At 42.2% G+C, this 16,636-nt stretch overlaps 2 protein-coding genes across 10 annotated transcripts in view; one reads left to right on the top strand and one right to left on the bottom strand.

Moving 5' to 3' along the window:
* The window catches only part of RBM39 (RNA binding motif protein 39), a 30,822-nt gene extending 17,649 nt beyond the window's left edge, over positions 1-13,173 (top strand). For 6 of the 9 annotated variants that reach the window (XM_014886209.2, XM_014886208.2, XM_014886207.2 and 3 more), the window contains 8 exons: positions 561-626; positions 1,631-1,835; positions 2,042-2,119; positions 7,629-7,661; positions 8,709-8,784; positions 8,937-9,042; positions 12,015-12,093; positions 12,181-13,173. In XM_014886209.2, coding sequence (XP_014741695.1) covers positions 561-626; positions 1,631-1,835; positions 2,042-2,119; positions 7,629-7,661; positions 8,709-8,784; positions 8,937-9,042; positions 12,015-12,093; positions 12,181-12,281 — 744 coding nt within the window. In that variant the 3' untranslated portion in view covers positions 12,282-13,173. Of the gene's footprint in view, positions 1-560; positions 627-1,630; positions 1,836-2,041; positions 2,120-3,645; positions 3,827-7,628; positions 7,662-8,708; positions 8,785-8,936; positions 9,043-12,014; positions 12,094-12,180 lie in introns of all 9 variants that reach the window. The other 3 variants (XR_015807301.1, XR_015807300.1, XR_015807302.1) reach the window with 2 other exon arrangements.
* Positions 13,174-14,579: 1,406 nt separating this feature from the next.
* ROMO1 (reactive oxygen species modulator 1) lies at positions 14,580-16,629 on the bottom strand. Its single transcript, XM_014886215.2, has 3 exons — positions 16,568-16,629; positions 15,882-16,012; positions 14,580-14,771 (listed from the first exon to the last, which is right to left on the bottom strand). The coding sequence occupies exons 2-3, from the start codon at positions 16,010-16,012 to the stop codon at positions 14,663-14,665; spliced, it is 240 nt and encodes a 79-aa protein (XP_014741701.1). The 5' UTR covers positions 16,568-16,629; the 3' UTR covers positions 14,580-14,662.
* Between the last annotated feature and the right edge of the window lie 7 nt (positions 16,630-16,636).

Below are 16,636 nucleotides of genomic sequence, written 5' to 3'. Positions count from 1 at the left end.
AAGGTAGTTTAGGCGGCTTATATGGAGCCCTGTGAAGATTTTTCCTTCTTATTCCCTGTATTCGGGTCCTTCCAGTGTTACTTTATGGCTAATGTATAACTCAGAGATGTGTTTTAAATTCAGCAGCTGTAAACTTCTAGGAGTTCCCGTGTACCAATAATTACTAAAATATACAGCTTTTTCTTAAAGATCCTTGTCAGTCGTGCATACTGCTTTTCTTAGCTTGCAATACAGTCTTCTCAGCATATGAGGTGCGATGATCAGTGTGTTTCAGTTACAATCTGATCATGTCTGCATGCTCATTCTGCTAGAATTCTGCATCAGGATCAAGCCTCTACCTGTAGATGAGCTCAAAACCCTTATGTTTACCTGCTTCTGTGTTAATATCCAAGTACCTTGAAATAAGGAAGGAATGTGAAACTAATTAAAAAAAAAAATCATAGTAACAATTTCACATTCACGTGTGTATTTGACACAGAGCTGTTTTCGTGTTGTAGTCTGGGTATCTTGGGGTTTGTTCCAAAATGTCTGATAATAAATAGCTTTATTCTTGTCTTTAGATTGAAAGTATTCAGCTCATGATGGATAGTGAAACTGGACGCTCGAAAGGATATGGATTCATTACGGTATGACTAGAATTGCCACGTTTCTTAGACAATTTCTGAGTGTAACCTTCCCACATAGGAGAGTAACTATGAATCTTCCTGTGTATCTGTGTGGTTATATAGTAGCAATCTAAACATAATGAACTGATCATAATCTAAATTTGTTACATCTGCATAGGAGCTACTAAATTGCTACTTGATAACTCTACATAGCTTATTTTTGAAGTGTCATGTTGCAGGATGCAGCACTGGGCTTTTTCTTTGTTTCTGATGGTGGTGTGGGCATGAGCAATAAATGTGTTTCGATGGGAATAATTTCGTTTGTACTCAGTTCCTGCAAAAGCAAATGCTGGCTTCTGCAGGCAAAGACACTAGTAAAGAGTGGTGTTTTTTATAGCTGAAAATAATTGAATTTGAGCTTGTTAGGGGAAATAAAATTTTAGAGGCTGAAACTTTTAGTTGAAAACCTCTTTCCTCTTTACCCTCAGGCACACAATTTTGTGATCTTGGGTTTCTTGGCTGACCAGATAATTTGTCATGGGGAAAAATGTCTCAGCTGGGACCTCTGGCATGTGGACACAAATGAAACCAAACTTAATATATAGTTCATACTTGATGGTTTTAAAAATGATAAAATGCTTGTATCTTTATTTTGATGTTTCTCAGCATAAAGCAGAACATCTCTTAGGAATAACCAGTAAATACCATGGCAGTTGTAAGGTTGCAAAGGAAATTGAGTGTCACTCTTGAAGGAGAACCACAGCCATGACTTCTATTGATTGCAGTACCTCGATGCTATAACTTCAACAATATATTTAAATGTATAGTACCTACATATGAGAAAGTAAATGCCAAAGTATGCATGTGTTTGGTTTAAATGAAAAATACCAAACACATTTGCATTAGCTTGTTGCTGTTACCTTACCGGGTTTCTCCTATTTGCGTAACTGTGGATATTACATAAATTAGAAGTGTTGCTGAGTCCTTTAGGCAAGTATTTCTGAATTTGTTTTTCCGATCTACAGTTCTCAGACTCTGAATGTGCCAAAAAGGCCCTGGAACAACTCAATGGATTTGAGCTGGCTGGGAGGCCAATGAAAGTCGGCCACGTAACTGAGCGTACTGATGCTTCCAGTGCTAGCTCGTTTTTGGACAGTGATGAGTTGGAACGGACTGGAATTGACTTGGGAACGACTGGTCGCCTTCAGCTGATGGCAAGACTTGCAGAAGGTACAGTGCTGCATAACAAGTGTGTGAAAAAGTTTGTAGAATTTTAGTTAAAACACTTCACAGAATGTTAGCATCAACGTATGAAACTGTTAAATGCATGGTATTTTTTATCTGTTGATAAAAGGAAGATTTTTTTATACTTCTGTTACTGCATCCCTAACTGAGTGAAAAGACTTGTTCCAAGGTCTCTCTGTGTTCTGTTCCAGGTACTGGTTTGCAGATTCCTCCAGCTGCACAGCAGGCTCTGCAGATGAGTGGGTCTTTGGCCTTTGGAGCTGTGACAGGTAAGAAATTACAGCCTATATGTATTTTTTTTAATTACTTTTTAAATTTGAGACAGGAGGTCCTTAATTATGTTTTTTTGGTCTTTTAAAATGAGAACAGAAGTATTGCATCATGTTTTACAAGTGGTAAAACACTGCAAATCCATAAGCAAATAACTAGTGACAGTGTATCACAATTTGGATGGGTATGATTCACTTTGCATATTTTTCCAAATCTGCTGTTTTTCATCCCAAACCTTTATCTCTTCACTATTCTCTGTGCTAGTGAGGATTTGAAAGTTCTACTGCAGTGTAAGTATTGACTGTTAAAAATGGCAGGCTCAGAATTGGAAGGGGATTGACCTCTTTAAAAAAACCAAAGCTGTGAGAGACACAGGAAGGTTATAGGGACTTGATGGAGGACACATCAGAAAGATGGCAGCAGTGTTTTTACAGCATATGTCCTTGTGAGAAAAGACATTTTATGTCAGGGACCATGTGTGTTGCTTGGATTTGGCTGTAATTCTATGTGTATTCTGCAGGTGGGCATGCTGGAATGAGGCTGAGGGATGTGATTGCTGCAGCTTAGTTCATAGCTGGCCTGAAAAACAAACTATTCATGGGGCCTTCAAAACTAGAGCAGGGGGTAACCTCCCTGAAGTTTACTTTTTTTTGCTACTTTTGATTAATACTATAAATAAAAGATAAGCAACTGTCATAGCAGTTGAAAAGACCTGAATGTCACAAATAACCAGATGCTGGAATGTGTGGGAAATGGTAGGAAAGTAGCAAAGAAAAGGTGGCATTGTTGTTTGCCTTCCAGCAGAGCTTGTGATGGAAGTGATTCAGACTTAGTAAGATAGGCCTGAATCATTTTACTGAAGATCAGGTGCAGTCTTAAGAAGAGCATACATATGAAGCTGTAGACAGTTGCTTAAAGAATATAATAGAGTTGTTCTACAGGTGTCCCCTTGGAAGGAAAAGGAACTGGCCTGTGACAGAAAAATGTTGGTTGTCTGTTTGAGAAGGATGAAAAACGTGAGGAAAAGTGTATCTAGTCCAGAAAGAGAAGGAAAGGTAACCAGCGCTGAAGTTAGAGCAACATTAATGGTTATAAAGTAGTGTGGCAGTCTTGTGTAGAAATACATGTTGGCAATTAGAAACGGGTGGTGTTTAAAATAAACACCAGTCCTTTTCCTCCCCTGCATTTGAAACAAACAGGGTCAAAAAAATCCATGGCCAAAATGTCTTGACACAGCTGAATGGTTCAGGTAGGATGAAATCAGCATGAGAAAACATGGCTGCAGAGAAATAAATGATGAGGCTGAATACAGGTGTTAGAAGAATATGCATGTTTAGCAACTGTAGAAGCAAAGGTCGTAGGGGTAGTATTGTTCATTCCGCTTGTATTGTACTAAAGGAATAATGCAGACTTGTGCAACTTAAGTAACTTGGGAAAAAGATAAAGCTTTTTGCTGCCGTAGAGTCATGAGCTATCCCCAAAGTGAGATTTGGTTATGGATTAAAGATCTCTTTACTCTTGTTAGAGAAAATTACTACCAGGAATTATGTCATTGTGGGAGACTTTAACTTCCCCGATACAGATTGGAGAAGAATTGCTAGTAATAATGGTGGGGCCCAGATATTCCTGGATGTGATATCCGACAAATTTCTTCATCAAACACTCACTGACTCATGAAGAGGGGATGCTATTTTAAACTCAATTTGGTAAGTAATGAAGATATTATGGATGAGAATAGAAATGACCATTGACTTGAGGGATCGTGAGTTGCTCACATTTAAATGGAAGGATACACAAATAGGTCTAACTGATGGTTGAAGAAACAAGGCAATTTAGTCTTCCGATCTGAGCAACTTGTGTGTTTGAACAGGCAGGATGTGAAAAGTTTTTGTTTCACATTGTTAATCCTGTGTTGGATCTGTATTCTACAGAAAGAAGTCCTGCCCCCTTTAGTGTGGGCTCCATGGTAAACCTGGGTGATCAGCTACCTTAAAAGAAATAATGAATGACCACACAGCCTATGAAGAATAGGAAAAAAGACTGATAATGGAACAATATTTTTAGTTTGGGAAACAGATAAAAAGATAATTGATTATTGTCTGCCAAACAGATTGAGTTAGACATTGTAAAAGTCTTGAAAGCAATAGATGGTTTATCAACTCTTGAAGGAAAAAAAAAAAAAGGAAGTGGGATGCAGGTGAATGAAAAACTACTCCCAAGATGTTTCTATGTATTTTGTTGCCTTTATTTGTAGTGGGGATACGGGTCATAAAGTTGGGAATTTGAGGAAGGTAAGACAGGAATATGTAGTTCAAAAATGAAAAAAAAGAAAATTACTCCCGAAGTAGAAACAAAGCTAAAAGAAAGAGGCTAATGTAAGCAGTTCAGAGGAGTAAAACTCCCATGAAATGAGTGATGGAATACGTGTGTGAAACATGAGGGCTCATTTCTGGTATTGTCAATAAACATTTTAAGTCCATGATACACGTGACTCTAAATTATGTACACTTAAAGGATGAACAATGTGGTCTGGCCAGATTCTGGTCCTGTTACTGACTAGGCTTTGCTCCTTCAGAAGTCATACCAAAGAAGTACCCTTCTTACCGGAGAACATTATGAAAGTGTAGCACACTGTCAGAAACTGCATTTAAAGACCAACAGTCTTTGATAAAACTGCCTTTCCTTGGCAGAGGAGGAGCAGCTTCTTGCTGATCTTTATACTCCTGTCATTTGGAAGTTATTAAACTGGAAAAGTGGGTAATACAGGAAATACAAGGTGTGTCAAGAAGCTGGCTCAGATTTTTTTACAGGTGAAAGCTGGGAAAGTTGGAGGCTGTTGTTAAAGCCAAAGTTCAGGTGTTGGGCTGGTCTTCTGTATTACTTATATGAATGAAAATGGTCAGCAGTAGGAATAAGGTGAATAAATGTGTAGGTGCTATTGACAAGAAATTCTTGGGGTGTTGTTCATTGTCCACTTCTTCAGGGTTAAATAAAGTTCCAGTCACATAGTCTGGGAGCTTAGCAGTGAAAAAATGGCAAAGGAGGAGACAAATATCTGAATACTTCAGTTTATCAGTGCCAGAATATGACCTGGCAGCATGATGGGTGCATCGTTAAAATATCAGCTGTGTTCCTAAAGGCAAGTACACCTGAGCATCTGAGGTGTAATGTATACATCCACAAACACTTTGGACAATCCATCTTTGAGAGGGAGTCAATCAAACTAAAGCAGGGAAGATGAAGAATTAGTTTTAGGAGACACCTGAGGATTTGGCCATTATTTGTATTGAGAACAGTCCAGCAGGAAAAAGAATTTGAAGCTGAACAGTTGTAACTGTGTACTCTTTGTTCTCTTTCTGAACATAGGAAATTTAAAATAATCAGCCTATAGAACATTCTTCTAATGCTTTGTGGGACAGAGCATTCCTTACTTGTGGAAGGAGCTATCTGTTTATGGAAAAACTGAGACGGTGTGCTGCAGGTGTAAGGGATAGGTATTATCATCCTGGACTTCCATTTGGCCTCTGCTCAAAGTAAATGACTCGGTACACTGGGCAATACTTGGCAGGGTTTGGCCTATTTAAAGCCATCTGGATTTCAAAATAAACTGTGTCTTAAAATAAATAAAAGTGTTTTGATAGATGTCTGTATTTCTGTTTTCTCTGTACACTAAACATGTATTCCCATCATGCTAAACTTGATTCTCTTACAGGTGATATACAAGAACATGAAACTGAAAGAGTTACTTGGATCTGAATTTGGCAGATGTATTAATTTTAGTTTCCGCATACTATTTAAACTGTATGTAGGGAAACGTGAGTTGTCAGTAAAGAGTGACAATGAATTTCTTAATTCCGGATGATTTTTAAAGTGAGAGGAAAGGATCACTCTTTAGTGATGAGCAACAAGAGAGTCCAGTTAGTTGATAAAAGATCTGGTGAGCAGCAGGTTATGTTTCAAAGGTGGTAGATAATTAGCCTATGAAACTGTTGCACAAGACAGTGGTAGCAGAGTTTGCTGTGTTTAGAACACATCTTACTTGGCCCTGGACAGAATTTGCACTGATATGTGCAGGTTTACCATGTTAGGTGCAGGAGTTCTGGAGCGTTTGGCTGTAGGGCCTTGGGCTGACCCATATAGACAAGTTCTGCTGGACATGATGGATTAGAATTGCAGCAGAAAAAGTGTCTGTCCTCATCTAAATTGAGAGAGTTAGGATATTTGTGAATTTCTTTAAAATGCCTTTGTTTTCAAAAGAGTCTGAGTATTAATTAACTAGGTAATTAGTTACAGATTTGGCCAAAACCATGCAGTTTCTGCAGAGAATACAGGCTAAGGCAGCCTTTGCTATTGTGATATTTCTCATTCTATGGAGATGAGGACTTGCTGTGCAGATCTGGATGGAAAACATGCCATAGCCAGCTCTTTTTACAACTCGGCCTTCAGAGCTTGCTCCTTCCAGCTCTTGCTTTTCAGTATGGTTCCCAGTATGTGTTCTTCTTTTTCTTCTTTGCAAGGCAGTTGGAAAGGCACATGAGGAAAATCTAGAGTGAAAACATTTACTCCTATTGCTTCTCCAGTGTTGTGGAGGAGGTTTTATTAGAAAGGGAAAAAGTGTGTTAATACTTGGGGCCTTCAGGTATTTCCAGGTGAGCTTGGAAGCTTACTTGGTGCTCATCACTTTTGCTACTCTCTAAATGAGTGAATTAAGGTAATGGTTTGCTTCAGTCTTCTCACACTTACTGTCTCATAAATGGAACCATGATTGAAGGGGCTTATGCTTACAGTTCATGAATTCTGAAGTTTTGTCGTAGTGCAAAGATGTCAAGTATTAAAGTCATGTACTTGGAATTGGCTAGAAAGTCTGCATTTGTTTGCTCTTTTCACTTTGAATTGTGACAAGTATATGTTGTTAAACAAGTAAATGATGTTTTCTAGGCAAATTACATGTTCTGAACACTTAAAAGCATTTTGAATTTGAAAAATACTGAAGTTACTTGTATCATTATGCCATCTATATGAAAGGACAGCAGATGAAGTACTGCCTTATTCTACTTGAAGTGAAATTTGATAACTGCTTTAAGAATGTCAGGTTTGGATAGCTATGTGCTTAACTGCTTTCTGGTAGTAAAGATGTCAAACCTCTAATGTATGTCAGAATTGCTGTAATTAATTTGTCATGGAGTAAAACATTACTGTCTTGTAAAGAGCTCAGAATCACAGCAAAAGCAAGTTGGGAGTGATACATGAGTGATAAGTTGAATTAAAGGACATGGTCATGTCTGCCCTTTTAAGGTATTGTTTTTCTTTAAAATGCTTTGTGGTCATGGAATCTGTCAAGTACACAAGAGAAGCTGAAATGAGTGAAACTACTCACAACTAGAGAGAAACTGTGGGACTGGAATAAGCTCTTAACCACAGAAATACAAGCTGAACAACCTGGCTGGCAGGTGATGATACTGTGATGCTAGCAAGCATACTAATTAACTTCTCTATATTTTTCTTTAGATTTACAAACGAGACTGTCTCAGCAGAATGAAGGTAAACTAGCATTTGATGTAATTGACTTGTAATTAGTAGGTTTTATTTCAGGTGTCCGCAGGGGAAATGCTCCTGGTATAGGGTTTGCCCATTCCTGAGAAATTGTCCTGTTACTTAAGTATCTGTGGGGAATTATGCTGTGGTGGTTTTTTGTTTGTTTGTTTGTTTGTTTGTTGTTTGGTTTTTTTTGTTGTTTTTGTTTTTTTGTTTTGGTTTTTTTAATGAAAGTTTTTTGTAGCATTCTCTTCGGTGTTGGTAACATTCCCCAGCCATGTCCTAGTCCAGGAAAATGTGTGGGCTGGTTTTTTTTGGTTGGGTAGGAGTGTTCTCTCTGCCTTAGAGGGGTCACTTAGGAATCAGGAGTTCGGGTTTACTGTCTCCAAGTCACTCATTATCTGACTGCATAACCCTTAATAACCCTTAATGTCTGAAGTATATTGGGAAAGGGGCTTCATTGATGGCAGCCTGTGGGACAGTGTTTAATAGAATGTACTGAGATGACAAGCAGCAATAAATTACAAGTAATAATTTCACAGTAATAGGCAAGGGGCAATTTTAGTTGTCAAATGTTTCCTGCAATCTGCATTTTCAAGGGATGAATTATGCTTTTGAAGCATAATTCAACATGCTTAAAACGGGTTTTAAGAATTCCCCAAGGTGTCTGTCCTTTGCTGTGCAGTTAGCTGGGTAGTACTGTCCTGAGCTGCTGCTGGGCATCCATGAGGATCAAAACATTAAAGGTGCTGCTGACATACAACTCAGGCAGACATTTTAGATGCATACCTTTTGATGTTTAAATGGAAAATCTGCCAAAATCAATGTACACGATTGTAGTTTTACTTTTCAGCTTCAACTGTGATTCATAATGTGCTGGTTTTTGTATTGATCAGTTTAAATGTATCTATCATCAGTAGTGTCTGGTTCTGAGTTTTACTTTCCTGCGTTCAGTTTCTGTTTAGTCAGAGCTGTTTCTACTATGCTGAATAAATTAGAGCCATGCATAGCAGGTTCTTAGATATGTTAATGTTTTTTTTTCCATTACCACAGTTCTGGCTGCAGCTGCTTCTGTACAGCCACTTGCAACACAGTGCTTCCAGCTTTCCAACATGTTTAATCCTCAAACGTAAGTGATCTATCATTATCTGTTTGGCATTTGTCAATTACTTTAACATGTAAGAAAGAAATCAGAATGTTGCAAGAGTGTGTATAATGGGTTTTGGGGGGTGGATTTTGTCTGAGTGTTATCTCTGTCCTGTTTTGCCTTCCCCTGTACAGTGAAGAAGAAGCTGGCTGGGACACAGAAATTAAGGATGATGTGATTGAGGAATGTAACAAACATGGAGGAGTTATCCACATCTACGTTGACAAAAACTCAGCTCAGGTATGCCTGCTTCTAGGAGGGACACACTGAGCAGACGTTAGAAGTTCGTTGCTCTTTTTTGTCTAGGGGGAGCATTACAAACATGGAGCTTTTCCTAAACTGTACCTAAATTTCTTCCTTTGTGCAGAATGTAGGTGGTTCCCTCCTGTTGTGAATCATTGTGTGTAACTTGGATTTGTGTATTTCTGGTGCTCTTGGAGGTTTACCCAGCTGAAGTTCCTGTAGAAGAGCAGTGACCAGTTCAGCCATTTGACATTTTCCTTAACCTGTGCCTTTCCCACAAGTCAGGGACTTCTATTTCCTCTTTCTAGAGCACAGGCTTTAGTAGAAAGGGTCCTTGCTCCAACAGAATTATGATGTACAGGTAAATGGGTGCCTCATCCCATGCTTAAAAGTTGTTGTGGTCACTCATAACATTAAAGCTTTGCAGTGGGCAGTCTGAGGGCTTGGAGTTAAAATAGGGAAGAGAGACTGCTGGTGCTGACTGAATTCCAGATTCATGCCTGCATCTGAAACTGCTGAATATATTTTTCTTGTGATTTCACCTTGTTTACATTATCTCCAGAATGATTACCTCTTCTCTGTATTTCAGCTCTTAAAATGTATAAACTCTGGAAGATCTGTAAATAGATTAACTATCTGGAACCCTTTTTTTAAACAATTCACAGCCCAAACAGAAGTTCAGTTTTCAGTTGGTTTCATAGTTGGGTTATCCATCAGACCCTAAAAATGTCCTCTTGTGATCCATGCTCAGGTATAAGGCTGAGACCCACATTCCTATTGGTGTGCTTAGGTGGGATTGTTCTACCATGGTGATCCACTTGGTGCTCATCAACCATTGCTGTCTTGTGCAGCTGCCCCATTGTCACCTGAAACCCTTTCTTGTGGGTTACTGACAGGTTAGATTGGAGCTGCAGTCTAGCACATAAAACAATGTGGTGCCTTACCTGGCATTTTGTAATCTTCAAGATCACAGCTGTGATCTTGGACCGTTGGATTGATGAGAGGAAGAAACATTGCCCACAATGTGTTTGTTATTTAGAGAAAATTAATGGTTCTGTGGGAAGTGTTCTGGGTTGTTGGTTGTTCTGGGTTTTTTCCTACCTCCAGAAAACCCTCCCAACAGCCAAACACAAAAAAAATCACTGCACAACCCCCCAAAAAAACCACCATCCCCAAAACTACACCTGCCCTCAAGATACCTCACATAGGTTCTCAGCACATGGAGCTGCAAATTTGTTTCACCTCACCAGGTGGATTTGAAAGAAGAAACTACAGGCTACTATGTAATGCGTTAATGTTTCATAAAAAAATGAAATCTGTTTTTTCGTAGTAGCACAGCAGTGACCCAGATATAAAATATCCACTGATAGAGTTTCCGTTGTACCATTCTGTTTTTCAGGCTTAGATTCTGGGCACCTTCAGGGCTCTGTCCCAGACAGACTTCCATGCTGAGGACTGTCAGGCTTATGAGGGTGTGATTTGTTGTGGATGAGACAGTTACAGTCCCAGCTGAGTGCTATCTGTGCTGCTGGGTGTTAAGGAAAACCACAGCTTTGTGTTCCTGCACCTCATTTGGGCATTTAAGCAGCTTGGGTGCCTTTGTGGGGGAGGCTGAGAGCAGAGCTGTGTGTGTTAATTGATTGCTTAGTGCCTTAATCACCAGCCCTTAAGCTCAGGTTCACCCCATGAGAAAGGAATGAGTTACATTGCAATGGGAGGAGTTAATACCGACTGACTAAAGCCACTAAGGAAAAGCTGGAGTCTGTTTTCTAATATATTATTTTCCTGAAAAATATGTTTCAGCAAGAATTGATCTTCTTGGGTATTACTGATGGTCTGTTTTCGAGTAGGCAGCCAGAAAAATGCCACGTATTACTGTGGGCATCTGTGTGTCTTGGAGTTGTTAGATGTGACTGTTGCAGTTCTCCTGATTAGGGAGACACAGTGCTTGATCTGCAGATGGGAAACTCCAGGTGTCTCTGGTGAAGTTCAAAGATGAATCTGTCATTCACATTGGGAACCATCTCAGGCTCTTCCTTGCCCTGCAGGGATGGGATTTTCCCTTTGCCTCAGCTCTTGTTCAAGTAAAGACAGACATGCTGATGTTTATGTAGGAGAATTTTTATGCTATCAGTCTCCCTTGAAGTGCTGCTTGTCCTTCCCGTCTGGGGGAATGGGGAGTGCTTGTTTCCTGTGGAATCCAGGCTGTGAGCTTGCATGTTGAGTGAAGCGTATGTGGTTGAGGTTAGTGGCTTATAGACCGTGGTAGCTGAGCTGCCTTGGGGGCAGCCAGACCCCTTGTACTCTTCTCTTTCACATGGTGTTAATGATTAGGAGCCTTTAGATCCTCTTTCTAAAGGGCTCTCAGGAGCAGATCAGCCACCCATGGCTCAGTGATTGTTGTAACTCCCTAGATGTACTGGAAATGGTAGATTCCGTGACCCCTGCAATGTCCTGTGGCCTGGTCCCTCTCCCCTCTGGCTGTGCCTAGTTGGCCGAGATCCAATTTCTTCCTGCCCCCTTACAGACCCTAGAAAAGAGCTGTGCCCCCTGACCTCGCTCTCTTTTTGCTTCTGGAGGACCACAAGAAATAAACCTCAGATTCTCCCCAGGGGGGAAAGAGCCTCTTCTTTTTATCACGTCCATGTGGCGGATCCCAGAGGCTTCATCCTAACATCTGAGCTAGTTGGGAATAAGGGTGAAAGTCCCAGCCGGCAAAGCCACAAGTGATTGCTAGTCAAATGCATGTTTGGGCTGTCTTGCAAAATTCTATTTAGGAAAATTGAATCCTGCAGTAACTGCCACAGTGGAGTAGTGACTGGCAGTTCCACTGTCTCCTTCTTTTGTGTTCGTCCTGTGTTACTGAGGGAGCGGGTGTGCCTCTGTCACAGCCAGGTCTGGGATGGCTGAGCAGCAGTGTTGGGGAAGTGTCTCTGACTCCTTATGAGCTGCACTGTTTTGTCTTGCAGGGCAATGTGTATGTCAAATGTCCCTCCATCGCTGCTGCCATTGCAGCTGTCAATGCTTTGCATGGGAGGTGGTTTGCAGGTGAGTGTTTCGTGTTCATGCCTACATTATCGTCCCTTACAGAAATGACCAAACACTGATTTTTACTTTTTTTCCTCTTGTGATTAGGTAAAATGATTACAGCAGCATATGTACCTCTTCCAACATACCACAGCCTTTTCCCAGACTCTATGACTGCAACCCAACTACTGGTTCCTGTTCGACGATGAAGATTAATTTAGTCAGTTTTGTACATAGGTATTTTTTGGAGGAAGATTGAGTTATCTTTTATTTAGATAAAACTAAAGGAAAGGATTTAATGTCATTTTGTGTACACTTCCTGCTATCTTTAAAAATAAAATGAAGTAAGCAGAAATGCTGTGTGTTCATTTTCCCTAACTAGCATTTCCACTGTATACAAAGCTGTTGACTTCTTGTTCTGCCTTGTAATTCTTGTACATTGACAAAGGTGATCCGTAGGAACTGAGAAGTAGCTCATAGATAACAAGTATTCTGTAAAAGGCAGATGGGACATAATGACATTTTTAATGTTTCATGAGCCTTTCTTTTAATGCAGCAAAAACATTTTACATTTCACTAAATATGGGTGACCTGCTCAAGGGTAGTATCAGAGAGAGACTGGATGAAGTGACATATTTAGTGTTTTTCTATAAATGGAAAATCCAAAAAAGCTACTGAAGGCTGACTTCAGACAGCTACTCAGCTTGCTTTGTGCTGAATAATTGGTTAAGGAGGATTGAAGGGTTTTATTTCTTGATGGTACCTTTTGATTATTGTATCTGTAAAAGTTTCTTTGTAAATACTGTGACGTGTGTCTAAGTTTCCAAACAAAACATCTCTGCATTTCCGGATGAGTTTCCATGTGTGCAGTGGGGAAGAGCTGAAGGATTTCAGCCAAGTCTGAAAATGGGTAGGAAATACAGAAACGTGTTTTGTTCTGGTTGCATATAATCTTTGCTCTTTTTAAGCTCTGTGAGCTCTGAAATATATTTTTGGGTTACTTCAGTGTGTTTGACAAGACAGCTTGATATTTCTATCAAAGACTTTCATATTGCAACAATCTTTGTAAGAACCACTCAAATAAAATTCTCTTAAAAAGGCCTTCATGAAGCTTTATTTCTCTGCTTTCCCGATGTCACTTAAGCAGTGTGTGCTTAGGCCTGGAGGTGAGTGATAGAAGATGTGCTATGCCCAGTGTTTGGGATACTGCTCCCCAGTATCCAGGTATGCCATGGGATACATGATATCATGTGCTCATAGAGTACGTGCAGGAGCTGTTCCCAGCCCTCTGGGCAGTGTAGCCATGGTTGCTGAGGATCTGGGCACAACCTCAGGCATGCTTAAAGTTCAGTCCAGAGATGATCCCCTCCTGCCCACCTTCACTCCCCATCATTCACAAATAGTTGGGAGTTCTGGGACTGGAGGAGACAGTTATTCTGGCTTTCAGTATGGTTTCTAGAGGGAGCCTGCCCCTGTGCTTTGCCCTTTCTACCCCTGTCCCATCTCCCTGGCCTTTTTAACCATTAAGAAAAGGCCACGGTGGAGAGAGTAGGAAGAACGGAATATTCCTCGGGAGTGGGTGAAGATGAAGCAGGCATCAATGCTACTGATGTTCCTGTGGTACTGGGGGGGGAGGACCTGCTCTGCAACCGCTGGGGGCTGTAGCTGTGCTTGAGCTGCAGTGAGACAGGGCCTGTCCTTAATCAAGAAACTGGCAGCAAGCAAAAGGTGGGGAGGGGCTGGGAATATAGCAGGATCCTGGGAGTAGTAACACAGCTGAAGAAGTAGAGCTGCTTCTAGGTGTGCTTCATCTGAGAACAGGCTTTGAGTGGTGAATTTGTGTTTCTGCCTTAAAAACTGGGGAAAAGGCACTTGTATGAGTAGTGCTGCTGCTCTCGTCTTCCTTACACAGAACTAAAGGAGGAGCAGATAGAGGCCTTGTTTCAAAAGGCAAGTAATGGAAGACTACCCACCAACAGTGCTTTTGGGGCTGGTGAGAAGCAGGAAGGATCCCTCTGCTCTCTGGGGGAGGTGCCAACCACCTTGTAGGCCTGCTAAACTAGAATGTAAGAAAAGGCTGTTTCTGAGAGCACAGCTCTTATGGGACCCGCCTGAAGCCTGGGCTCCCTTACTCTGTGGAGGGCATCTGCCCCATGACACTTGGAACTCAGAAATGAAACCAGCTTCAACCCACCTATTTTGGCAAGAGGACAGAAATTTGATCATTAATTTGAAGTCCCCACCATTTAACTTTCCTAGTTTCAGGAATGCATGAAGGAACACAGCAGCTCCACATACACATAGGCAATGTAAGCTGCCAAAGGGAGAAACTTGTGTGGTGTACTTCTAGGTGTAAAACAGGAACTTTAATGTAGTAAAAATGATGATTAATTCTCATTGTTTTGGGAGTAAGAGATGGGAAGAAAGTAGAAATTTTTGTTAAAAGCATGCTTACAATCAGCAGAGCACAGCAGGTAGGACTGTGCTATTTCATTAAGAGCTCTCACTTCCAAGTAGCTAAAGACTTTATTATTGTATAGCAGAGGAATGGCTGGCTGGGGGCACTGTGGGATAAATCCCAAATTCCAGATTAGCAGCGTATTCCCATACCAATGGCCATGAATGTCCCAAATGTCCCTCCGCTTTGCATCATCGTTTTGCCAACTCCACCCATCAGCTCTCGTCCTCTCATGCCAATCCTGAGATAAAAGAAAATCACAGGGATTAAAAGCTGAAACCTGACAGGTCACAGACATGCAGTAGAAAACATCTGAAACAATCAGCTCATGGTTGCAAATTGAACACTTCTTCCATCTAAATTTGTGCAACTGTACAGCTGCTGCCTCCTCAGCACTTCATTCTTAAAGCATGAGATTTTCCCTCAAAAATGGAACAGCAGAAGTATACTGTAGCTGCATTGTTCAAGTACAACAGATCCATTCTCACTGGTTCTTCTAAATGCCCTAAATATGTATCTTCTGCTAGCATCATGCTGCTTACCCTCCGGGAACTGAGAGAAATTAGAAAACTTCAAACTCCCATTGAATTAGGATTTGTGCCTTTTCCTCCCTCACCTCACTACCAAATCATTGACCATGTTTAATCACGGGTAAAAACTATTGAACAGAAAGAGTTCTGCAAAGTATGAAAGAGCTGACTTCAGTGATTCTTTGTCATAGATAATGTGCAAAGCCAGTCAGCAGTGCCAGAGCAAACACAAAGCAGCAAGCACAGCTTGTTTTCACGTCAGCATGCTGGCGAGCCCCAGGAGAAGATGGAATATTGCCCCTCGCCATTGCACAGTGGGACTGTGCCAATGCCAGCCATGCTCTACCCACCCTCCCGCCATTCAGACTCAGGGTCAATTTGGTAACTGCCTCTGTGCAGGGCACGGCACACGAAAAGGGACCATGATGCAGACACTGAGAGCTTACAGAGCACCTCAGGAAGCTTTAGGGCCAGGGGAGGGCTACACATGTATCTGCACAGACAATTCATCCAGTTCCTCTTGGAGCTGATCCTCCACAGTCTCAGCGTCCCAATGAACCTCCCTTACGAGAGGTAAGAAAAGGTCAGTGAAACTGTGACCTCCCGGCATATGGGGCAGCCAGAGGTGATGCCCTGCCAGCACCAGACTCACCTGCTGGAGGCCAGGGCTTACTGCAGGCAGCTGCAGTCACACACAAAGTTCCATTCATGGGACTGGCACAGGACCAGACCCAATCCCTTCCTAACGCCATAGCAGAACCATTTCTCTCTGGCTATCGCCCTGTCACCCCCTGTCTGTGGAAGCCATTTCCTTGGCGTACCTGAGGCAGGAAAAGGTGCCGAACAGCGCTCCTGCAGCCATGCCCACTGCAAAGCCCATCATGAAACCCATCTTTATTCTGTCAAAGCAGCTGGGCTGCGACTGCCCGTACGGGCCTACGGTCACAGGCATCTAAAAAAGAAAGGACAATACCCATATCGATTTACTGCTTTATCTAACAGACTTCTATAACCAAACTGGGCTGGCAGGCCGGCCCTTGCAGCTCAGAGCTTCTCGCGCGTGCAACACTGGAGGTTGTGCTGGCTCCCAGGCTTGTTTCCTTGCCTGTCAGGTAGGAAGAACAAGGAGGGAACGACGGCCTCGTCTCTTCGTCTCCCCGCAACAAGCTCCTACGAGCGCCGCTGTGGCTGCCGAGGCTGTTTCGGGGCCTCATCCTATGTGCTCTCAGTCCCTAGTGAGCAGCGCACACGGCACCTGACCGAGCCTCCTATGATGGTCTGTCCTTCCCGGCTGTTGCCGGTCTCGGAGGCAGAGGAGTGGGCAGTGAACCCACCCTTATGGAGACCGAGGCCAGGACGGGTACGCCCCAGGAACGGCGGCCATCGCCTGCCGTCCGGCGCAAGAGCTCTCGGGGGCGAACCGGGATCCTAAGCGCGCTCTTCACCTCCGCAGCGCCCCGGTCCCCCCTGTTCCCGTTCGTGTGCCCCCGCCCCGCCGTGCACGTACCTCGCTAGGCCGCACCGCGCCTCCGCCAGTCTGGGCCCCGCTTCCGGCGCGCGCCGTGACGTGCCGGAA

This window comes from Sturnus vulgaris, chromosome 17 (assembly GCF_052056855.1).
Source record: "Sturnus vulgaris isolate bStuVul1 chromosome 17, bStuVul1.hap1, whole genome shotgun sequence".
NCBI lineage: Eukaryota > Metazoa > Chordata > Aves > Passeriformes > Sturnidae > Sturnus > Sturnus vulgaris.
This window is presented reverse-complemented; position numbering and strand designations above follow the sequence as displayed.

Coding starts and splice junctions, on each gene's coding strand:
- ROMO1 (XM_014886215.2), bottom strand. CDS start 16,012: ATGCCTGTGACCGTAGGCCCGTACGGGCAGTCGCAGCCCAGCTGCTTT. Junction 14,772..15,881: donor GGCACCTTTTCCTGCCTCAG/GTACGCCAAGGA, acceptor CTTTTATCTCAG/GATTGGCATGAGAGGACGAG.